At 46.5% G+C, this 24,552-nt stretch overlaps 1 protein-coding gene across 1 annotated transcript in view; it reads right to left on the reverse strand.

Annotated features, from left to right (window-relative positions):
* Positions 1-14,115: 14,115 nt before the first annotated feature.
* Positions 14,116-24,552, reverse strand: part of Cdk5rap2 (CDK5 regulatory subunit associated protein 2) — a 186,428-nt gene continuing 175,991 nt past the window's right edge. The window contains 3 exon segments of the mRNA XM_028885700.2: positions 14,116-14,209; positions 14,665-14,711; positions 20,022-20,148. Coding sequence (XP_028741533.1) covers positions 14,153-14,209; positions 14,665-14,711; positions 20,022-20,148 — 231 coding nt within the window. The 3' untranslated portion in view covers positions 14,116-14,152.

The following is a 24,552-nucleotide window of genomic DNA, read 5'->3' on the forward strand; positions in this document are numbered from 1 at the left end:
GGGGGAACTGTTTGGAAAGGATTAAGGAGTGTGGCCTTGATGGAGGAGATATGTGATTGGGTGCAGGCTTTGAGGTTTCAAAAGATCCAGGCCCAGTGTGCTCTCTGCCTCCTGCTTGCCCTTGGAGATGTGAGCTCTCAGCTGTTCCTGCCACCATGCTTTTGTTCCAGCATCCTGGACTCTAACCCTCTGGAACTGTAAACCCAACTAAACACTTTCTTTTGCAAGCTGTCTTAGCAGTGGTGTTTTGCCACAGCAATAGAAAAGTAACTAAGACACCAGTGTTCCAGTACTTTCTCCCTATTCAGTCTAGGGCCTTAGCGCATGAAATGGTGCCACCCACTTCTAGGGTGGGTCTTCTTTCCTCCGGTAAACCTATCTGAGAACATCTGCACAGACAGGTTCAGTAGTGTGTGTCCCAGGTGATTCTAAATCCAATCAAACTGACAGTGAAGGTTAAACACCAGATCTAGGGAGCAAGAACTACATATATAACAAACACTGGCAAGCACAAATAACATTCACAGCTATGTGTTGATTAGAGAGTAATTAGCAGGAATAAGTTAGGGATATTCTCAAGAAGTAGCATCTTGGGCCAGGATGTGGGACTCACATCAACAGTGGGCTGGGCAACTATGGAACATTAATACTGAGGTTGGATCTGGTTCACAGAGCTGCTGCAATAGAGAACCAACAACTGCATGGTTCATAACAGCCACCTATTATAGGCTAGAAGTCTGAGCCCAAAGAGATCTTGCACCTCTTCTTAGCTCTGTTGACCAGTGAGTGATTCCCAGCATTCCTTGACCTGCAGCCACATCACTCCCAACCCATCACCATCATTTTCTCTATATGGAGCTTATCATTAGGCATGGCCACATGCTTTTAAAAGTTTCTCCATTTTGGTTGAATGGTAGCAGTTTCCTGAAAGCAACCACAGGTTGGTGTATTCCGGGCTGGTGTTCCTAGTTCCCTGTAACCCCTGCTCCCTCAGACCCCTCATAATGGTTGACCATCTGAGATGTTTATCAATCACTTGACATTGTTTAACTGACCACTCCTAGCAGCAGCCAATCTGAGGCCACAGAAGGCATTTTTTCATCCTCCTTCTCTGACCTCTCTTCTGTAATTCCCCCAACTTGTAACTAGACAGGCTCTGATTCTTAGAGACCCCCTCCTACAGGTTTTCCCTCATATAAAAGCCTCCTATTAGGCCACTAATCATACTGGACTGGGGGCCCACCCTACTCCAATATGACTAATTCTGTCTGCAATGTCCTATTTCAAAATAGGGGTTGAAACTGTAATATATTTTTAGAGGCTACACAATTCAACCCATATCAGAGCTTAGCCTCCTGGGAACCTGACTCACTGTTCCTGTGGAGCCCAGTAGGTCTCTGTGAGAGACGTTAGTGGGTCTTCCCTCAGGCACTTCTGCAGCTCTCCAGTCCTTTTTGGAGAACCCCTTTCCACTCCTCACTGTACCACCACTGATGCTTATCACAGGGACATGAGAACAGAAGCTCAGAAGATTGCAAACTGTATCTTCACCATAAATCAAAGAGTTTGAAATGCCTTTTGATGTCATTTTCATAGAATGTGGAAACTACCGTTCAAACCCCTCAGTATTAATTTCATTCTTGTGCTGTTTTCGTCATTTAAAGCTTGTGTTTGCCACTAGGTGGAGCCAGGGGAACCCCACAGAAGAGGTGGGGGAGAAGGATTATAGGAGCCAGATGGATTGAGGACAGCATGAGAACACAGGTCACAGAATCAAGTAAGCAGGGCTCACAGGGGCTCACAGATACTGAAGTGACAAACATGGACAATGTATGTCGCTGGGCTAGGTCTTCTGCACACATGCTGCGGTTGTTTAGCTTGGAGTTCTTGCAGGATTCCCAATAATGGGAGTGGGAGATGTCTCTGACTTACTTGGGACCCTTTCTTCCTACTGGTTTGCCATGTACAGCCTTGATAAGAGGGTTAGTGCCCAGTTTTATTGTATCTTGTTAAGGAATGGTCAGTGGGTATTCCTGGGAAGGCTTTTTTTTTTTTTTCCAAGGGAAATGGAGGAGTTGAGTTGCTTTTGGGAAGAGAGGTGGCTGAAGGACTGGGAGGAGTGGAGGGAGGGGAAACTTTGGTCAAGATGTAACATATGATAAAAGACTAAAAGTTAAAAAAAAAGGCTTATATTTGCTTTCATGTTACACATTATTTATCTAGTTGTGTGTCAATTAGTGTCTATTCTCTGAGCAATAAGCACATTAGCAGCTACAGAGATTGGAATTCAAATATGCAGCCCTGCTGCCTTAGTGAGGAACCAGCACTTCTGTGCCATATTGAAAGATGACCACCTTCTACTTAGCTCTTGTTGCTGGATGCTGGATTAACATCTCCTGACTCTTCACATAGGTGTGATGGCTTTGAGATAGGATATTTCTCATTGCAAAGGAAGATGTAAATCATATTCCTGGGCAGCATTTGAGACACTTAGTACAAATCAGGGGCTGGCTGGATTTGAAACACATACTGTGTATGGGGAAGCCCATAACTAAGCTTAGCAGTTCACTAGTTAGGTTGGGGATGAGCTGCCTTCTAGAGGATCAGGTGAAGTCAGCCCCACCTAATGGCCGGCTCATGATCACTGGACATTTGACTGAGCAAGAGCACTATCCACCCTGGGCTCTACACTGCAAAAGAGAGAAGCCCAACCATGACACAGCACATTATTGGAGCCTAACCATAATGAACCAGGGGCAGGGCCTGTGTGGAAGGCTTGAGGGGAAAGGGATCGGTGAAAGAGAGCCTTCAGGTGGAGCCAGAGCCTGCACACGACCCAGACAGGCCTAGATTCGTAGGTCTAATAACTATGAACCTCACAGCTATAGATAGGTGGAACAACCATGAAAGCCCAGTTTAAGAAGAGCTTGTTCAGAGCCCAGTGACAAGAAAGAGCAGAGGGCAGTGTTTTCTGTTCCTAACATGCTACTCACTGATCTCAACATAAGACCACTTTTGTTCCCTCAGTGTAAGCTCAGTACATGCTTGCTACCAGCATGCATCCCTTTATTCTCTGTCTACAGTCTTCTGGGAGCTGGAGAGATCTCCCTGGTCCCTTCATGGGAGGACAGCTCTCAGTTGTGGTGATACTGTGTTCCCCAAAATATTGTGCACCCTAATAAACTTATCTGGGGTCAGAGAACAGAATACAGATACAGAGGCCAGAAAGAGGTGGCACATACACCTTTAATCCTAGCATTCTGAAGGCAGAGATCCATTCGGATATCTGTGAGTTCAAAGCCACATTGGAAACAGCCAGGCATGGTAACTCACGCCTTTAATCCCAGGAAGTGATGGCAGGAAGCAAAGATATATGAGGCGTGAAAACCAGGAACTAGAAGCTGTTAAGCTTTTAGGCTTTTGAGCAGCAGTTCAGCTGAGATCCATTTGGATGAGGACTCAGAGGCTTCCAGTCTGAGGAAATAGGATCAGCTGAGGATTGGTGAGGTGAGGAAGCTGTGGCTTGTTCTGCTTCTCTGATCTTCCAATGTTCACCCCAATACCTGGGTTTGTTTTTTATTAATAAGACCTTTTAAGATTTGTGCTACACTCAGTAGTCAATATGACTACATGACTGTGAGGCTGCCCAGATCACAAGGCAAGGGAGCACCTGGCTAGGAATGTAACTTCTTTCTCGCTGCTAAAATCAAAAAGGAAGCACCTGCTGTGTGACCTCCCAGTAGATTCCCTCACCTGCCAAGGAATAAAATGAGGGAGATAAAGGACCTCGAGGAAGTTTTAAACACTGAGAAACTAGGGCTCAGACAACTAAGATGATGGAACTGTCACCAGACTGAGAAGAGAGGACCCTAGCCATGTATGAAAAATAATCAATCTGGTGGCAAGGCGGTGGAAGCAGAGTCCTCTGCTGGAAGGCCTGAGACCTCAGACATGAGGGCCAGGACAGAAAACCTGGAGCAAAGCTCTCAGCCTCTGTTGCAGGCCCTCAACACCTGCACTCCTGTCCCCCGAGTCACTGCCATGGAGCTCCCAGGCCCTTTCTGTAAGCTCGCCTCCTGTTGCTTCTCATCCTCATGAAACAGCACCTTGAAAGCTTACTGGATACTCTTGTGCTTTGGGCTCCTGGATGCAGCTGCTGTCCTCTTTGCCCAGGATCCACTCACCTGCTCACCCCGGCCCTGCTCACTCTCAATTTCTTGCCAGTGTCCTCTCCGGCTCTTATCTCAGGGCTGTTCTGCCCTTGTTGGTTCCCCTCTAGCTAAGAAGTCCTACATACATCCATGATGCTCTTGAACTCCCGAAGGAAGCTAAGAGGGGTTTTATATTGTCCACTGATGGGTCTTAAGGGCTAAGCACAAAGCTAATATTTGGAAGCAGGTTCATCCTGACTTGGGCCCCAGAAAGGCCAGTAGAAAAGACTCAGAACTAGAGGCCCTCAGGAGGGATGGTTCTGAGCTGCTGGATGCCCAAGGACTCCTATCTACAATCAAGATTCCAAGTTGGAGAGGTGGCTCAGCCATTAAAGGCTAGGCCCACAATCAAAAAAATAAAGATTCCTGCACCTACTATACCATGATATGCCTAGGTCCCTAGGGACTCCCCGACTCTTGAGATTAGCAAGCCCCCAAGAGTCCATGTTGCCAGACTGCAGAGCTCAAGTTACCCATGAAAGAAGGGTACAAGCCCAGGAAGCATCAATGTTGACCTAGCTCTTCCCCCAACTTGGGTGGTGATCCTAGTGTAGTGGTTAGACAGCTGACATAATCTAGAATCATCTAGGGAGAGTCCCAATGAGGTATTGTCCAGATCAGGTTGGCCTGTGGGCATGTCTGTAGATTGTCTTACTGTGTTAATTGATGTGTGAAGACCCAGCCTGAAAGTGGGCAGTACAGTTCCCTGCTCTGGGGTGCTGGATTGTAAGGGTGGAGAAAGCTAGCTGAGTACTAGGCATGCAAATATTCACGTCTCTCTGTTTTTGACTGTGGCTGTGACTAGCTGCTTCAAGTTTCTGCCCTGACTTCTTAATAATAATGGACTGTAATCTGGAATTCTTTCTCCCCGAAGTTGCTTTATGTGAGGATATTTTGTCACAGTAACAGAAATGAAACCAGAATATCTGGTAAGTTCTCATTCCATTGAAAATGCCCACCTTCCCATCTGGACAAAAAGGGCATGGTTGAGCCACTGGTTTTCAACGGGTGTCCCTTGGAGCTCTAGTGTTTTCCAAGGAGTCTCACAGCAGGAAATGAGGCCCAGAGATTGGAATTAAAATATGCAGCCCTGCTGCCTTAGTGAGGAACCAGCACTTCTGTGCCATTTCAAAAGATGACCACCTTCTACTTAGCTCTTGTTGCTGGATGCTGGATTAACATTTCCTGATGTGATGTTACTGAAATGAATTCTTCAGTAAGCAGGGCCTTGGATGCCCATCTCAGTCTGCCTTTACACTCTTTTAAAATAGGGTTCCTAATCTCAGAAACACCCAGAAAACACTGGACTGAACACTGGCTAGGACCTAGAAGACAGGAGCCTTACCAGCTCTGGGCCTTGGTCAGACAGTTTAATTCCTCTGGGTTTCACTTACCCACCTATCTAATGGGGGACTAGATAAAGTACCTCACAAATACCTTCTCCATCTTGTGGCAGCAGAAATATCCTGAGGAAGTATGAAAACCAAGTGGGTAAGGTGGGAAGCCGAGGTCTGTGGAGGGACAATTACCATCACACACAATATAACACTCTAGCGGCAGGATCACTTATATTAGAATAGACATTATGGCACATGGTTCCATCAAATGAATATAATAGACTTGTTTTATATTACAATGCACACTGTAATTACACATTTCAATAATTCCTTCAACACATTACATAGACACATTCTGAAGTAATGGAGTCTCATAACCATATATAACAACTTGCCTGGAGGGAAGGATGCTGAGGGTGGTGGCAGAGGCCTGAGTGGGTAGGGAGAACCATAGTCTCCCAGACCTGTGTACATGGCTTCTGGCTATCATCTCCAGAGGCTCTTCATAGAAGGCCCACTGCCAGTACTTGCCTGCCCAGTCAATATTCCCCTCTCTGACATCCACAGCCTTTGTAGCACTCCTTCAGGGATGGCAGCTCATGACTTCCCAAACCAGGTATTCAACATTCCTGTCACTGCTACAGGAACGTGACACATTATCTGTGAAATCATTTGATCATTCATGTTCACTATTTAAGGCATGTTAGATTTTCACTGCTGTACGGCCATGTGAGATTATCACAGAGATATGTCAGATAGCATGACCTTACTGTCCTATCGTCTTAGGAAGGTAACTGGCATGGAATTCACCAAGCACCAGGTAAGGGTTGCTTTCTTGGAGTGCAGTGATGTCATGGTTTTAATGTGCAATGTACCTCACAGGCTCCAGTGTTTGAATGTCTGGTCTCAGCTGGTGCAGATATTTCAAGAGGCTATGGAGCCTTTGGGGTGTGGCTGTAGTTTGAGATGGATCACTAGAGGCCAGCTTTGAAGGTTCTACTTGCTTCTGCTTCTGGTCTGCACCATGTGAACAAGTTGCTACCACAAGCTCCTGCCATTATAGAAGACATCTTCAGCTATCATACCTTCCTTTCCTGATGAACTGTAACACTTGAAACCGCAAGCCCAATATACTTCTCCCATAAGTTTCTCGGTGTTTTGTGACCAGACAAGAAAGCAGCTAATCCAGGGGAGGATTGGCTTGCCATCCTTCCCAGCTTCTCAAGGTCACCTGCATTCCTTGACTCCTGGCATTGTCTTCCACCATGACCATGCCCTTTGTCGCTCTTCGAAATGTCACAGCTCTCTCTGACCCAGGAAAGGTTTTCCTCTCTACAGACTGTTTAGACTGGGCCCACCTGGGTAAAACAGAAGCTCTCCAAGTCAAAGTCTGGAGTCTGGATCACCTCTACACATGCTGGTTTGCAAACAAACCAGTTCTGAAGAAACACGGCAGGTGTGGGCATCTGAAGGGGCTACTGTTCTGCTTGCCACAAGGACTGTTTTATTATTATACAATACCAAAGAGGCTGCAAACTCCTCTTCATCTATTGAAAGGTCATAATACCAGGGCTGGAGAGATGGCCTAGGGGTTACGAGTACCTCCTGTAACTCCAGTCCTAGGGATTCTGATGCCTTCTTCTGGTCTCTACAGCACTGCATACACATGATATATATAGATTTCATGAAGGCAAAACACTCATATACATAAAAACTAAAATCCAAACCACTACTCAATAGGATTAAATGTGACGACATAAGATGTAGTTCCTGGCATATATGTTCAATGGATGAAAAAAAAAAAAAAAAAAAAAAAAAAAAAAAAACAAATCCAGTAAACTGATACCTAATCAACTTTACCCAGAACCCTCTTGAAGCAAAGCTTGGGAAATGATCACCAGAATGCCAGAATACTGATAAGTCATGGGCAGAACAAGACAATTTGCTCATCTCAATGCTATGTCTTTGCTAATACAGTCAAATTGTCAATGGAGCTTTAGATTCCTTCTTTGGTCTCAGTTAACTTAGCTGCTTGTAGATGAAATCTAATAATGAGGGGTGGAGGGATAGGACTGTCTTTTTTATACAATAGATGTATAAAAAAGATTTAAACAATAGATGCCTAGAGGTGATGCCTGGGTGAGCCTTTTGGTGTCTGTGGTAGTTGGGCTAAAGATTTGGGAGATGAGCATTTTAGAACATTAGTGTGTATACACATTATAGTTTCAGGCTATTTCAGGGCCCGTGAAGAGGGTGGTGAGACTGGTACCAACCATATGGATGGGGCTAGGGACACTACCAAAGATGGTTCTGATGGATGGGAGATGTAGGAAGCCATGTCACACCAGAGGGCCAACTATCAAAGAAGAACGATGTCTGGATTGGGAGACTCATTGGTTTGCAGTTTAGTTTTCACCCCGAATCTGTAAAAACCAGGTAAGGGGCTGAAGGTAGGAAGACCCAGAGGAAGAATGTTGCCTTCTACTATGCTCCACCCATCTGCATGCCAGGGACTAAAATGATTGGCAGGAGTAGAAGGAAGAGGAAAGAGGAGAGAGAGAGGTCAAGAGTGAAAGAGACTCAAGGCTTGTAAGGAGAATATGCCAAGGATGGCTTTCCCAGAGTGCATCATGAAGACAGGAAACACCCAAGGAGTGAAGCCACATGGGCAGGAAAGAAGAACATGCTCTTAAAGGTTGAGGCCAGGGGCACTAGGATCACTCCCTGAGGGCAGTTGATTAAGAACCTGAGGGCAAAAACAACCCTTCCTGGGCAGCTGCTTGGCTACCATTCTGTTTCTAGAAAGGAAGTACCTGAAGCCATCACTAGACCACCCTACGACACAGCCCAGAGGTGTTGACATTTGCAGAAGGTGCCAAACAAGTCTTAGGACCCACCTTTAAGTTTGAGTTCCCTACTGCATGGGCTCCCTTTTCTGCTAGCACATGCCCTGCAGTTACAAACAGGATCAGAGATTCTGGGTCCTCGTGGCTATAGGGCTGGCCTTCTTGGAGATGTTCCAAGGCCTCTACCTGCCCTCCGACTGGCCTCATCTCCATGTTTATATGTTTGTGTGGGTACATATACATATATATGTATATGTATATGTATATGTATATGTATGCCATAGACAATGCTGGGGTATCGTTCCTTAGTTATCATCCACATTGTTTGTTGAGAGGGTCTTATTGGTCTGAGGTCATTGACTAGGTTAGGCAAGAACAGGGATCTGCCTATCTTTTCTTCCCCAGTGATGCTGGAATTAGAGGTGCAAGCCACATGCCCAGCTTTCTGTGTGGATTCCGAGCACCCACAGCCTTTTAAAGCTCTGTCTTCTCCCTAGACCAGCCGTTCTCAACCAGTGGGTCACATAACAGATATCCTGCATATCAGATATTTACATTATGATTCATAGTAGTAGCAAAATTAGTTATGAAGTATCAACAAAAATAATTTTATGGTTGGGGGTCACTACAACATGAATAACGTTATTAAAGGGCTGCAGCATTAGCAAGCTTGAGAACCACTGCCCTAGACTTTCTCCTTCATTCTATGAATATAGTTACCACAAAGTGTCCAGTGATCTCCCCAAGAATGCAAAGATCTCAAACCTGTTTGCACCCAGTCTGTGTGAAGCACTCAGCCACATTCCCTCCCCTGGATCCCCTGGAAGCCTACAGGCCTCTCTACACAGGGTGTTTCCTCTGCCTGGAGAACTCTTTCCCATCCTTATTCTAACAGGTTGGCAGCTGGCATTAGTCACCTCCCTATAAAGTTCTCTCCCCATGGTCTGAGCCAGACACAGCAGCCTGATGCCTCCCATTACCCCTGCATCCCCAAGGCATAGAGTGCCCTGCCTCAGCCCTATCTTGGCTCCCATGTGAGTACACTCCAGCATGGACCCCTCAGCAGCTTCCAGCCATCCCATGCCCACACCCACCTTATCCAGATTTCCCTGCTATTTGCCAATGAAGTCACCTGCCTCCTGTTTGACAACCCTACCAGCGTTGCTATCAAGACTCTAAACAGCAGGCAAATACAAAAGAGGGGTAATCATCAGGAAAGTCCATAAACACAGAAGGTAGACAGAATGAAGACTGAGCCCCAATCCCAAGTAAGAGTCAACCAGCAAGGGAAGAAGGGTGAGAGCATGCTAGGTAGGCATGGGCAGCATGTGCCAAGGTCTGGTGGCTGGAAAGAAAACTGTATGAAGATAGAACACAGGAGCCCTGGGGCCTGCATGTCATGCCATAGGTGTGATGGAAGGTTCTACTGGGGTTAAGCAGAGGCTGACACAACCAGCTTTGTGTGGAGACTTGCATTGTGTGGTGACAGTTGGGCAGCATCAGTGTGGATATGAGGAGCTCAAGGATGAAGCCACTGCACAAAGTGGTCCAGGTGCGAGCAGATGAGTCACTTAGAGGAAGTGATGGCTTTGGGGATCAAGTGGACCCAATGACATATGGGGTCTAGAGAGTAAGGGAGCCAAAGATATGAGGGCCACTAGCTTATGCTACTACATGGAAGAAGGGGCTGTGGTGGAGGAGCTACTCCAGGGTCTGGCCATCTGGTCTCACAGTGCCCACTACACCTGCTGAGGAACCTGAAATTTGCTCAAGAGCCCTTGCTCAAGAGCAAGACATTGGCTCTCTGGGTCTGTCCACAGCCACCTACCTGACATCTGACATCACAGGTTGGGGGGACCTGTCTGTGGTGAGGTAAGCTGCCTTGCTGCTGGGGCAGAGCCTGGGCTTCTCAAGGGACAGGATGACTCATTGCGATAATTGAATTTTTGAGTTAGACTTAAAATACGGCCAAGATTGAAGAGGTAATCTGGCAGGGCCAGGTTCCCGAAGGCAGGCTTCTTGGCCTCTACAATACCGAGACCTTATTAACAAGATCACTCTTTCTCCGTTCATGGCTCATTTACAAGCAGTTCTCGGGGCTGCTGTGTCAAGGAATTCAATTGTGGGTCTCTGAGCCCCTGCCCTTGCCACTCAGGACACTGTGCCAGAAAGTGTCGGGGAGAAATGCTCATAATGCAGAATGGTTACAGTTTCTTCCAATAGACGATATTCTTGGGAGAAAGATCCAGAAGGCAGGATCATTCAGAGAGCAGATTCTAAAAGACTCAGTTTCCTCTGTGGTGAAATGTGCAGGGGTGCAGATAAGGGAGGTGACTGATAGAAAGCTATTGCACCTTGGGCTTCATGGTGGGGCAGAGACAGAACATGTGGGTGGGAGAAAGACATTGAAGGCCACTCCCAAGGTAGAGTGGGTAGGAGGCACTGCCTGTCCCTCTTTTCTCTCTATATATTTAGCCTTTGCAGCTGAGTTTCTCAGGTGCAGCTGCTCAGGCACACGTGGTGATTAATTTCACCAACGGGAAATTGACGCATTTTTTTGATTACTGCTTCAGAGCCTCCTGAATTCAGCTGCTGGTAAAATTAACTCACCAGGGACAATGAAGCATTTTCCAAGGTCCAAACTGTCCTTATTTGCAGTTTGTTCTTGGCCCTCATCCAGCCAAAACAAACCAGCATGCTCCCCCGCCTCCCAGACGAGGGAGGGCCTCCCCTAGCCCAAGTCTGGGTGTATTTTAGGCTACAGAATAACATCACAGTTACTTTGGATGACTGTGTTGCTGAAAGACTGTGGGAGACCTGAAGTGAGGTACCCCTGGGCTCCCAGATATTCTGCTCTGCAGGGTCTGCACCACAGGTTTAGTGACCAGAGGTTCCAAACCCCAAGCTCATGCCCTAGCCAATGACCAAGCTCATCTCTCATGGGCAATGTGCTAAATGTATGCCAGGCAGGGTAATACTGTTCCGAATAGATACACCTGAACCAGGTCTGGCATCCGGCCTGGTCTGGTATTCCCCATGATCTTGTACCAAACCGCTGTTCCCACACGCACTTGTGCACATCTGACAGAGGCACTCTAGACAGAACTTCAAAAACCAGCCTGAGTTCAGCCACTGGGACACTGAAGAAGAGATGTTGATTTAGGACAAGAGTCTTATTGTTTAGCTAACTTCAGTTTATACAGCTTAAGACACCAGGGCTGGGTGGAAAGCTAACTCCCACTGAACAGGTGTGCAAACTAAAGGCAGAAGCATGGAGCTGGGCACTAGAAGCCAGGTCTGCTGCTCTCCTCAGCAGCCAAGCTTCTCAGGAAAAGGGGCAACCTGTTTAGACAGGAACCCCACACAAGGCAGGACCTACATCTGCTTCTCACACAGTGGCACATCAGAAGATGATGCAGCTGTACAGAAGAGAGCAGATGACAGGAGCCGTGCCGTTAAAGGCGGGCCCAGCTGGACAGATGGAAGCAGAGAGGAGGCACCTGCCCTTCAGCTCTCTAGCTGGGCAGTTGAGGCCCCTGACAGTTGCCCTGTTGGGTAGCTAAGGGGCAGCAGGGGAAGGTAGCCTAGTGTCTGGAAGGAAGTGAAGAATGGCAATTCCAACTGCCTGCACAGCCAGCACCACTGTGTGTGTGTGTGTGTGTGTGTGAGAGAGAGAGAGAGAGAGAGAGAGAAGAAAGAGAGAGAGAGAGAGAGAGAGAGAGAGAGAGAGAGAGAGGAGGGGGGAGGAAGGGAGGGGGAGAGGGGGAGAGAGACAGGGAGAGGGAGGGGAGGGAGGGGAGGGGGAGAGAAGAGAAGAGAAGAGAAAGAGAGAAAGATAGAGAGATAGAGTGAGAGAGAGAGAGAGAGAGAGAGAGAGAGAGAGAGAGAGATATGCTTGGCATTCAGTGTGGACACAAGGTGCTCTCCAAGAGCTCAGGGAGGATTAGTTAAAAGGAAGGATCCCAGCAAAGACTGGAAAGGGGGCAGTGAAGGGTTTACAACACGCCCCCCACGGTCCCATTTACCAGGCGGACACTTCCGCCTAGCCATTTCCGGGTCAAAGCGTCTCTCGTAGCCAGGATACCCAGCGGACCCGGACATCTCCGCCTAGCAAGTTCCGGCCAAGGCATCTCGCGTGACCAGAATCCGTGACGTTACATGGCTACATAAGCGCACTACGTGACCATGTGATCTACGCACATGTGTGGAGTAGTGACGTGACCTGGCCACGCCCCCAGCTGGTTTTTAAAGCGGAGCACCATATTCCCAGTTCTCTCTTCTCTCCTCTTCCTCTTCTTCATGCACGTGTCTCTCCTACAGGCCTGTGCACTCTCTGTCCCTTTATCTCTAACAAACTCTTATAAGCGGATTCTGTCGTGTTTCGTGACACTTCCTTGCAGGGTAAGAACACAACGCAGCTAAATAACTAACAGAGAGGAAGACAATGCCTAGAATCAGGAGTCTGAGGATTCCAGCATGGGAAAAGATTTCCAAAGGACCACTCAAAGCTGGCTAGGAAAAGAAGAGGCAGAGGGAGGCTTTCAGAGAGGCTGTGCCCAGGCTGAGGCTTGGAAGAACAGTAGGGGCATCTTAGGCTGAGACAGTCAGCTGGCCTGGAACCTGCCAGAGAACAAGGAGGCAAGAGGAGAGAAGAGGGAAGAGTGGCAGCAGCCAGACCTGGGGGCTCTGTGATCTCCGCCAGAGGCCTGGCCTGGCACCAGAGAGCAGTAGGAAGCTGCCAACATGGCAGGGGGAAGTGTCTGGTCAGATGCATGGTTTGTCTCTGTACCTTGGCTGCTTTAGAGAAAACAGGGAGAAGATTCAAGAAAAAGGAACTGAAGACTAGAAGGGAGTCTAGAGATGGGAAAGGCAGAGGGACCAGAGCAGATAAAGGACCTCCCAGTGGTCAGAGCAAAGAGATGAGGTAGCAGGCAAGGTGGAAGGATGGAAGATGATAAGAAGCAGCATGTCAGCATGATGGACTCTTTTTGAAAGAAAAGTCAGCTGCATTCAGAGCTAAGCCAGGCTTTGTTGAATGCTCAGGGACCCATGTAGCTCAGGACAAGGCTAAGTTAGTTCAACATGAAAGGCAGTGACAGGGCTGCGGCAAGTGTACCAGGGAGCAACATGGATAGCTGAGCAGACAGGAGACTAGCTAGCATCAGAGGGCAGTGCAAAAGCTAAGTCCCAGCTCCAGGCCTCATTCTGGTTCTTAATCTGAAATAATGCAGCCTAGAAGACTGCTCTAGGGCAGGCTGGTAGGAGCTGAGGACCTGCCTGCAGAGACCCAGTGCCAAGGCAATCCCACACAGACTCACTTTCCTCTTAGAAGTATGTGAGATCTGAGGGTCCAGTGGCTCCCAAGACACTGGTGTAAGAGTTCAGGACCTGTACTCTGAGGCTCCATCCAGAATATATGAATCATGCATTTGAAACCGGATGATTCATTAAGGAGCATCCTCTAACTGCGGGGTTGGTTGAGAACTGAGTTCTGAGATCTGAGTGGATGTGAAGCCCACCAGTGTGCACGGTGCTCTAGATCACAGCATCCAGAGCTCAAGGCCTTTCTGGTGCCTGGCTGCAAAGCAATGGAGCCTTTGAGACAGGAGCCTCAAGCCAACTTTCAGACAGAAATCACTGCACAACACCACACTTCCTATGGCCAGAAGCCTTTGCTTCCTTCACCTTCTGGAGTCACAGTGAGGACATAGAGGCAGGTGATCTCAGAACCACAAGCTTTATTAGTTGAAAGCTCTCCTCACGAGCCCGGTCTGCTGGGACTGGATGTTCCTGGATGGGCAGCCCTAGGCCTTCGCTAGGAAAAGGGAAAGGGGGGAAAAAGGAGAAAGAGAATATTAGGTCATGGAGTGTCTGAAGTAAATCCCCCGACAGAGCTCAAGGCGAGGCACTATTTTAAAACTTCTTTCAAAGACAGTTTGGTCAGTAAACATCAGAACAAAATGACCATGAGCACACACTGCAATCACTTATTCATTCATTCCAGAAAGACTGCACACATGCCTCTGTGTGGGCCGCTGTTTGCTGAACTTCTCATAGTGAAACAGCATAGAAAACAGAATCCGTGTGTCCACTGAGGACTGGTGTGAGAGAATGGAACTTTTCATGCTCTTCGAGCAGAAACTACAGCTGCTTGTGGAAGCTGTAACCCTTGGTCACACCTTTGACTTTATTCTTCAAAAAAGGCAGTCTGGATGTCCCCAACCCCCAGTTACCCAAAGCTTTCAGTGCAAACAACTCAGGGGACATTACCTCCAGGTTTCGCCTGGCCTTCCGAAGGACTTGGTGGGTGATGACCACTGAGAAGAAAGCAAAGAAGGGAACAATTAGAGCCACAGACCTCAGAAGAGTAGAATGGAAACGAAGCCAGTGAGGGGGAAGTCCGGATCTGGACAACTGGACAACTTTTGAAGGCTCTTCTACAGGCTCATGTTTGAACACATGACCCTCTGGTAGTTTTGGAGAGTGTCCTAGTGTCATTAATGTGACTGTGATAAGATATTCTGGCAAAAAGCAACATTGAGAAGGGTATATGTTAGTTCACAATTCTCGGGTTAGTATGTAAGGACTGGGAATGTGCCCAGGTCTCAGCTTTACCCTCCCGTGTGACATGCATTAAGTGTCTCTGACTCTGAGTTTTAGATTCCTCCTCTCTAGACAGAGACGGCAATTTTAAGCACAGCTGGCCACAGTGGCATCTGTAGAATTTGGAGAGTGGTACCACCATACATACAGTCCATCACTGTAGGCGTCAAGGTAGCAGGAGCTTGAGACAGCTGGTCACATCACATCCATAGTCAAGAGCAGAGAGGCATGCATACTTCTGGCTTGCTTGCTTGGTTGTGTTCAGTTCAGTTTCTCTACTCCTACCAGTTCAGAATCCCCTGCCCAGGGAGTAGCTGAGTCTTCCTACATCGATTAACTTTAGTAAGAAAGCCCTCCCTACAGACATGCTCACAGGACAACCCAATGTAGACAATCCCCCACTGAGACTCTCTTCCCAGGCAATTTGAGGTTATGTCACACTCACAATTAAAGGTTATCATCATAGAGACTTAAGAAACCTTTGGGACTGTGGCCTAGCTAGCAGAAGTGGGCTGCTGGTGCCAATGCTCGAAAAGGGATATGTACTTCTGGCTCTGGCCAACATTAGCCCAGACTGTGCTGCTCCTGTGAGCCTTCCTCACCATGATGGGCCATATTCCTCCAAACCATGAGCTAACAGAAATCCTTCCTCCTACATTGCTTCTTTCAGGAATTTTGTTATAAAATTGAGTAACTAACACAACAGCCCTGAACCATCGAGACCAGAGAGAAGTATAAGGCCCTCACTTGTCCCTTTTCAACTCCCTGTGCCAAATTACACCTCAGGAAGGATGGGCCATGGACACTTCTTCAAGTCCTCATAGGGACCCAAAGGGAAGAACATGCATGCTGTTTATGAGAGGCAATGCCAGGCTTTGCATGGCTACCTGGGATCACCTTCTGTAGATAGAGAAGGATGATGGTGCTGGGCAGTATAGAGGGCAGGATCTGACAGTGCCTGGCTTCCTCTGGTGTCCTGGGCCCTCTAGAAAGCAGTGTGAGAAACAGGCCCACACTTGGGAGCCCATGCCAAGTGTCCAGGGAAGTCCCGTGAAATCACGAGTTTTACACAGCCTTTCTTCAAGCATGCTTCTGGTACCCTGAGAGAAAGAATTCAGGGCATGTTTGTTTCCTCCTGCCCTTCAGCTGGTGGAAGAGTTTAGCATGGTCCCCCAGGGCAAGCTGTGTTCTGTCTAAACAGGAGTGAGCTAATGGGTGAGCTCAGAGGCCCCTGCTCACTGACACTTGAGCTGTGTCCGAATTTGAGAACAGGTGTACCCACCACTTGGAGCAACTATGAACAAAGGTGCTTTCTTTCATAGTCCCTTCTTGTCTAGCAAAGACTAAAACAGTGAGAAATGGCAGGTTTTTGAGCCTGCTTAGGAATCTAGAGGCAGAACTTGTGATGCAGAGAGACAAGAGGATGGCCATGAGTTTGAGGCCAGCTGGAGCTCAAAGAAAAGAAGAAGCCATTCTAATTAGTACCGGTGAGGGCCAAGGAGTACCCTGCTCCTCAGAATCCCGGCCCCTTGGCTTGTGCTCTCAGACTCCCTGTGACTTACTGCAGCACACGGGCCACTGCCCCCTTATGCAGAATAACTGTTCTGTGGTCACCTAGAGGAATTATTTTTCTTGTTTCACAAAAAAATTTCTATCTGGAGGCAGAGGGGTCAACTGACAGAGCTTCATTTTTATCTGAGTAAAAAGAATTTCACAGGAGTACCCTGCCCCTCTCTCTCCACCCTACCCCTGGATGCAGGGTCCACAATGCGCCCAATATACTGGACCCAGCATACAGCTCTGCTGTGGACAGGAATTTGTGAATCTTTCTAGGAACAGACCACCACTTTCTCAAGATCCATCAAGGGGCTTGTGACCCAGAAAAGGTTGTCATGTCATGGAGGTTAAAAATAATCTTGAAAGACCACTGGATATACCTAGTGAGTCAAGCTTGTCATAAGCACTGAGGATCCCCTGGCCCAAGTTTTGAAGTCTCTCTCACATCTAAACAGGTAACCACCCATGTTCCAACATTCAGAAATTCCTGCTGTGATGAGAAGCCAAGGCTCAGAGTGGTAAAGAATACATCTCAAATCAGACTGACTTTCAGTACAGAGACAAGGCACACACATGGGCCACTGGACTCAGTCCAGGGCTCTCTCACCCCACTAGAGACTGGAAAGGAAAATGCCCACCGGAGGGCTCACCTGGCCACAAGACATGTACTGACTCACTGAAGATCCCAATCCTGTGACACAGGATTACTACCCGTACTTGGCAAAAGAGGGCTTGAGGCACAGACGTGCCAAGCCATGTGACTCGTGAATAGTAGGGTCTCAGGTTCCCATGTCTCACCCTTTCCCAGGTCTCTCCTGCAGACTCTGAGAGGAGGCAGTGTCAGCCCAACCACTGAGAGCAATCCCTGGATCTTTCTCATCCCCATCACCACATGGAGAAGGAGGGGTAGGGGACACCATGTCAGTGTCACTCTGTCACTTCAAAACCAGGAACAGAGTTGGCAGGTTGGAGGGCTTAGGAATATCCAGGGACATAGCTCATTGGGCCAAGAGGTAGAACCCGGTACAGAAGAGTCACAGGCCAGACCCATGCCAGCTGACCTGGGGCAAGATCCTCACCCTGTCCTTGGTCAGGCCAGCTCCAAACCAGGCCTAACAGATACTGATGGTGGCACTGAACCATTTCCTGAAAAAAAGGGGAACAACCAGCATCTGTGGGCCACCTGTTCTGTCCTTGATATTGGTGGTACCACTCTCCAAATTCTACAGATGCCACTGTGGCCAGCTGTGCTTAAAATTGCCATCTCTGTCTAGAGAGGAGGAATCTAAAACTCAGAGTCAGAGACACTTAATGCATGTCACACAGGAGGGTAAAGCTGAAACCTGGGCACATTCCCAGTCCTTACATACTAACCCAAGATATGGCATAGCATGGTTCTGATTCACCACAGTAGGGTTACCACCTGAGCTCAATTCTGCTGGCTCCTGAAATTCCTCACCCCAAACCAGAATCAGCAGCAGGAGCCTTAAGGCTCTTCAGAAGGGAACCGTGTGCCCGAGTCCCACTGCCTGGACTCAGGCTGTGTGAAGTTCCACTTCTTACCCCTGCTTCCCCAAGAGTTTGGCCCAAATGCTCCGTAGCACCCGAGCATGCCCACAACTGTCACTGTCACTCACATCGCTGAGAGCTTTTCTTTTCCATAAGTGAAATAAGTCTCTCAGGCAATCCAACAATATCCTGTCTGTTGGGCAATCACCTGTCTTTCAAAGTCATCCTTCTTCCAATTCATCCTTCCTCCACAGCCCTGTGTGCTGGAGGGACTGTCATAGACCTCCTAAGCCTCATGACCCCTCCATGTTGTCATGTGATATCTGATACAAAAAGAACTACAACAAATCCTGCTGCTCCCCCTTGAACCCAGCCCACAGGCTCTTTGTCCCATTTCCCCCTCTGTTACGGCTTGGACATGAGATGTCCCCTATGGACTCCCATGTGTGAACACTCAATTCCCAACTGGAGGGACTATTTGGAGAGTTGTACAGTGAGGCCTGGCTGGTGTGAATTGGCCACTGGGAATAGGCTTTGAGGATGATAGCTTGGTCCCTCTAATTTTGTTTGCCTTTTGTCTGCCACATGGTATGACCAGCTACCTCATGCTACTATTCCCACATACAGGAACTGATCCCACTATGTAGCCACCATGGTTAGCTTCACACCTTCTAAACTGTGAGCCAAAACAAACTTACCTTCCTCAAGTTGCTTCTGTCAGGGACTGTATCACATGACAAGAAAACTAATATGCACTCTTGCTCAAGTGAAAGCCTTCACATGTTTTCAGCATGCCTGTACACCCACTGCTCTCTTGCTTACAGTATGCCTGAGAATCCCGTTGCTGCTCCTCTGCTGTCTGACCGACATCCCTCAGGGCCAATCAGATTTAACCTTGGAGCAAAGCTTCACACCACCTTCAGGCTGCCTCAGGCAGGCACTCAGTTGATAACCCTGAAGTTTTATGCCCCCTCATCCCTCAGTAAGTCTAAGGTCCTTGATGACTGAGCCTGTGAAAAGGACACAGGACATGAGCCCAGGGCCTGGCCATAACTGAATTTCATTCATTTGCAGTTTAAACCCTTACTATTCCCATAGTGTTTTTCAGAGGGCAGCTGATAAAACCACCTACTTAGCAATAATCTATGCCCTGTGCAGAAATGCTGCTGAGAAAGCAGTCCTAGGCTGTGGTAGTGGACAGAAGAAGGTACCATTGGTGATACTCCTAAGACAGGCAATCTAGCAAGCTGAGGGCATGGGGAAGGCCAGAGCTGAGCTGATGGGAGAGCCTGGTGGAAGGTGATTGTCTCCACACACTGGTGAGGAGTGCTGCAGGTTTGAACACAGGCACACAGCTGTTGAAAGTCTTTGAAGCAGCTGGGTTAGAGCCAGCCCTGACCTTAAATTTTCTTCCTTCTCCTCTGAAGCCCATGGTAGGAACACCATACAGAGCTTTCACATGAAGCATGCCAGGTTGATCCTCTGCAGGAGGGAGCCACTTTAATCTCGCCTGGAGGTCTTTCCCAAGAGGCCCTGGTCTTTGGCCCCTATTGCCTCAGCCTTGCACAGTCAACTTTTATTTCACCAGCAAGATCATTCTGAGTTCTCACACACAAAGCCTAATCCTCACCTCTGTCCTTGCAGGTCCTGTCCTAGACTGCCATTCTATGTTCCAGATGACAGTGTCTACTCCTTTCAAAATCAGCTCAGGGGGCCCTTCCTATAGGTCCTTCCCATGTTTCTATAATGCACAATCTGTCACCCCATGAGAGGACAGCCCTGGCAGAACTGACTGTGTAGTTCTAAAAGGGTGAAGCAGGAAAAGAAACACTCGAGAAGGAGGCATGATCTCAGAAGCCTGGGCTCCAAAGTGTGTAAGCCATGGCTGCACTGTCAGCTCTGACCACAGAGGCAGGAGAGTGGTCAGCTGTGGCGCCCACCCCCTGCCTCTCACTCACACTGATCACAGATGACTTTCTCCTGGTGCTTTTTCTGCTGCAGAAGTTTTGCTGTGTTCTGCAGCTTCTTTTCTTGTTCAAACAACTTTTTGTGTAGTTTGGTGATCTCTGCCTTCATTTCTCCAATCTAAAGAAAAAAGAATTAGAAAAATATAATAACATAAAACACCGTATTACAAAGGAAAAACCAAAAATAATATCATAAGAGGCTCAACTTCACTAGCAAAATATCTAAGCCAGAAGCCCTTTTTTTTGCACATTAGCAAAAGTGGACCAAATCCAGGGTGAGGAAGAAAACTATCAGGACCTTGGTAGCACTTGGGATGGTTGTGGCCCAGTGTAGATACAAGACCTACTGAACTGTAAATGTATGTATCTCTCTGACCTGGCCGTTCTGTGCCACAGCATCTACCCCCAGGAATAATCACATCAGCACAGGAGGGTGTCTTTCTCCATGGGCACTGAGTTGCTTCATATTATTCTGAATTAATACATTGTGGTACTTACACTGAAAAAAAATTGACAGCTATTAAAGAGGATGCTGTAGAAATCTATTTATTGATTTCAAAAGATGATTATAATTAGTGAAAGAAAGAGCCCAAATCAACAGACTGAATGCTGTATCTGAGGCACTTATGTTTCATAAAAGGAAACACAGATCCCTACAGCTATAAACATATATTGATGTGGTAACCAAACATCAATGGTGAGTTCAAATTTTTGTAGTTTCTTTTTTGTTATCAGAAGTTATAATGCTGATTTAATTTTTTTAAATGTTTTAATCTTAACACAACAATACTCAGCAAGTACAGACCCACTTTGATTTTTTTTTGTTTTTTCCAGAGTGGAGCATGGGTGCCAAATCCACCATTCTGTGAAGTGGCACAACAGAGACTCCCTTACATGGCTCCAGGACTAAGGACACCCCCTTTCTCTCGGCTGCACTGAACCACCTTTGCTACCAGAAGGACACAGTAAGTTGGCAGTTCATGTAGAATCTTTTCTAGTTTGTTTCCAAACTTGTTTATGGTATCTGCGCTTTCAATAAAATAACAGAATCTAATTACATATTAAGTTGAACTGTGAGCCACATGTATGGACAGAAAGCTGGCCGTATGGAAACTAACATATGCTTTATGGGAGACAGCTAAAGGCAAGTCACTGAAAAACACTTTGCTGGCAAATTAGGTGTGGGCGAGACAACTGTAAAAGATGTAGGAGGAACAGTCTATAAGATTCTATATTCAGATTGCTCTGCAAGTGCCTCAAGTTTCCTCTTCATCTTAAAGAAACAGAAATTGGTAGTGACAGAAATACATTATGGATGTGGTTTGTGAAAGAAAGAAGATGTGGAACTCCAATCAGCAGGCCCATATTCAAAGAAAGGGTCTAGCCCTACATCAAAAGAATGGCAAATGAAGGCACATTTATCTGTTTTAAGCTAAACTGTTTCAGGTATGTATCTTTTTTTTTTTTTTTGATTCTCCGCCTCAATTTCCTTTTAAGATTAACCAATCATGGCAGGTACAAAGGCCTCAGTGCTTCTCCAAAACGGACTCTAATTTCATCATTAGGTTTGCTTTGATTCTCTAGTACAGGCCAGGAGCTCACGAATCTCGTCATGATTTCACAGGCCCCACATCCTAGGACAAAGTCACCCTGCAGTTCTGTATCTGTTACACTGAAATAGCAATGCCTAGTTCATCTTCCACACCATAGTGAAGTGACATTAAAAGGGTACGGTGGAAGCCCAGAAGGCAGTCTTGGGGGAGGATGATCCTTTCCTAGTTTGCCTGGTTCATCCCTTTGCTCTTTCTATAGTCAGCTCAGCATAGGGCTTAAATAGGAAGGAATAATTTTGCAGCTAAAATGATGTTTCAGGACTTTATTGATAGATGATTATGATTAGTGATAAAGGAACCAAAACCAACAACTGTTCATAAAACTGAACAGCTTATCTACATAGATGTGTATACTGATATGGCATAAAGCATTAACGTTAGTATTTCCAAGGGACATGACTTCAGGCTGTCTGAAAAAGTATATTCTCTTTCCCTCTCCCCCCCCACCCAGATTTGACATGGGTGCTCAGGCCCTCACTCCTCTAAAGTACTTTTCCACCTGAGCCATCTCCCTCGCCCTATTCATATATTCTTTAAAGCCACAATGCCACAAAGCCACAATTTAACACTTCAACTGTTACCCCTTTCCTACTGGGAGCTCAGGAAGCCATGTCAGGACAGACGGCAGCAATGACCCCAACCAGCAAAGAGCTCTTCTCTTTTCTCTGAGTACCAGTGCCTATCAAAGAACAGGTGCCAGTCTCCAGTTTGCAGGCCACTGCTTACTAGCACTCACCTAACACTGTACATCTTCAAGCTAGCACTTAAAACAAGGAAATTTAAATATTTATGTATGCTGTTCCACTGGATTTAAATCTTCCCGTTCATCTCATGACAAAAGTATACAGCAAGATTCCGGAGCCTAGTTCTGCCATTTCCTGGCTGCACAATTCTGAGGCAAGTCATGTGACATCCTGAAGTGTTGGCTCCTGCTTCTGGAAAATGGGAGTAAGAATGTGCCACTCCAGCTAACAGGGAGGATTTTGAATGATGGCAACCTAAAGAAAGGATAAACCGTGGGTATGGCGATCACCCTGATCTTACTGTTACACATTGTACACATGCACTGGAACCTCATAGCATGTTCCATAAAAATGTATAATTGCGTCAATTAAATATAAAATATGCTAATTTTTGAAAAAAAATGAATGACGACACCTTGACCTATTTGTCCAAATATACTCTATTTGTGAATTAAAAAAGAAAAAAAAAACTACCTTAGTACCTGAGACCACAATAAGGGGTAAGATTTTAGTGTAACTAGTATATTTGGCACCAAGCAGGCATTTAGACCAACAAATAGGACTGGAAGACACCCCTCCCAGAGGCCACACACGCAATCATGCTTTGTCCAGCTTCTGGGGTAGGCTTTTCTTTTCCTGCTTATTCCTGGTTATCCTTTTCCTTTTTATGATGAACATTTCAAATACTATAAAAGTCGACAGAATTGGACAGGAATATCCAGGAACCCACCCAGAACCAGCAACTATCAATTCAAGGCCACACTGGTTAGCCTCCCTCCAAAATTATTTTGAAACTGACCATGTCATTTCATTTATGAACTATTTTAGAATACATCACTTAAAAAGTTTTTTTGAACCTGTGATAGCATTAGCATACCTAGAAAGTGAAGTTTACTCCTGAGTCCTATTTGAGTAGGACTCATCTGAGGACCTAAAACCCCAAATACCAGACTTTTAAAGCAATTGTGTTAGGAATGCTCAATCCAATCTATTATCAAATCCTGAAAAATAACCAAAGACAGACTTCTTTAAAAAAAAAAAAAAATCCATTCAACCCAGCATCCAAACAAGAACTCTGTTGTTACAAGCTACTTTCTTTTAATCTGTGGTTCTCAAAGCTCCTGGGAGTGTTGACAGAGACACCAGGCTGGCAGAAATGAGGCCCTGGCAGCTGCCTTCTCAAAAACTTCCAGGGGATGCTGTGGTGCAAGTCTAGGATCCACCTCCCTCTTCCTCACTAGCATATTATATGTTCTAAGCTCATCTTGTGTATCTGCCCAGACCTGAAAGAAGCCATTTCCTGCAGGACCCCTGGCCCAAGCCCTGGAAAGAGGCCCTCAGAACCAACATTAGGATATCTATTGGGCTTGCTGCTCTGAATCCAATTATTTCTACAGCCTTTTATGTGGAGTGATTCAGTCAATTTTTAAAACAGAGAATGCATCAAGAGTTCATTTTTATGTTTATAATTCAAATTTAGGATTATGTGGTTTTCATTTCTATGGTTTCATATTTATTGTTCTTTTAGTAAAACTCAGTTCCTAATGAAATCTCGCATTGTTTATCTTACATCACAGGCGAAGGCACCTGCTACCAAAGCTGCTAACCTAAGGCTAAGCCCCAGACCCCACAAGGTGGAAAGAATAAACTGACTTCTACAGGTTGTCCTTTGACTTCCTCCTGCATGCTAGTACACAAGCATGTGCCCACACATAAAAAAAATAAAGATATGTAAAGAATTTACAGTTATCTTACAACAGGAATGTACCAGATTATTAATATCAGTATCTGAGAACAACATAACCACTGAAAACCATTGAAAACTGTGTGCTTTGGGGAAGTCTCAAACCAGTGTGGTGTATCACTGGCATGTCTGCTCCCATGGCCATGTCCCCAGCGATACACAGTATGGCTGGCTGATTTTCCACTGCTATGAACTTTTAGACACTGCTCCCTCACTCCCATTTTGATTAACTCTATTTATAGTTATATAAAGTTTTATATGGCTCCAAAGTCAATTCTACAAAACAGTGTTGATTAGAAAAATCATCTTCTACCTCTGATCCTCCAAGCTAAGCCATCATAGTCCAATGAGTCTCCTGTTTTAAGGATATGTCTACATTTGGCAACCCTTCATATACATTTCTCAGATAAATTGATACACTT

Source organism: Peromyscus leucopus, chromosome 2 (genome assembly GCF_004664715.2).
Source record: "Peromyscus leucopus breed LL Stock chromosome 2, UCI_PerLeu_2.1, whole genome shotgun sequence".
In the NCBI taxonomy this organism is placed as follows: domain Eukaryota; kingdom Metazoa; phylum Chordata; class Mammalia; order Rodentia; family Cricetidae; genus Peromyscus; species Peromyscus leucopus.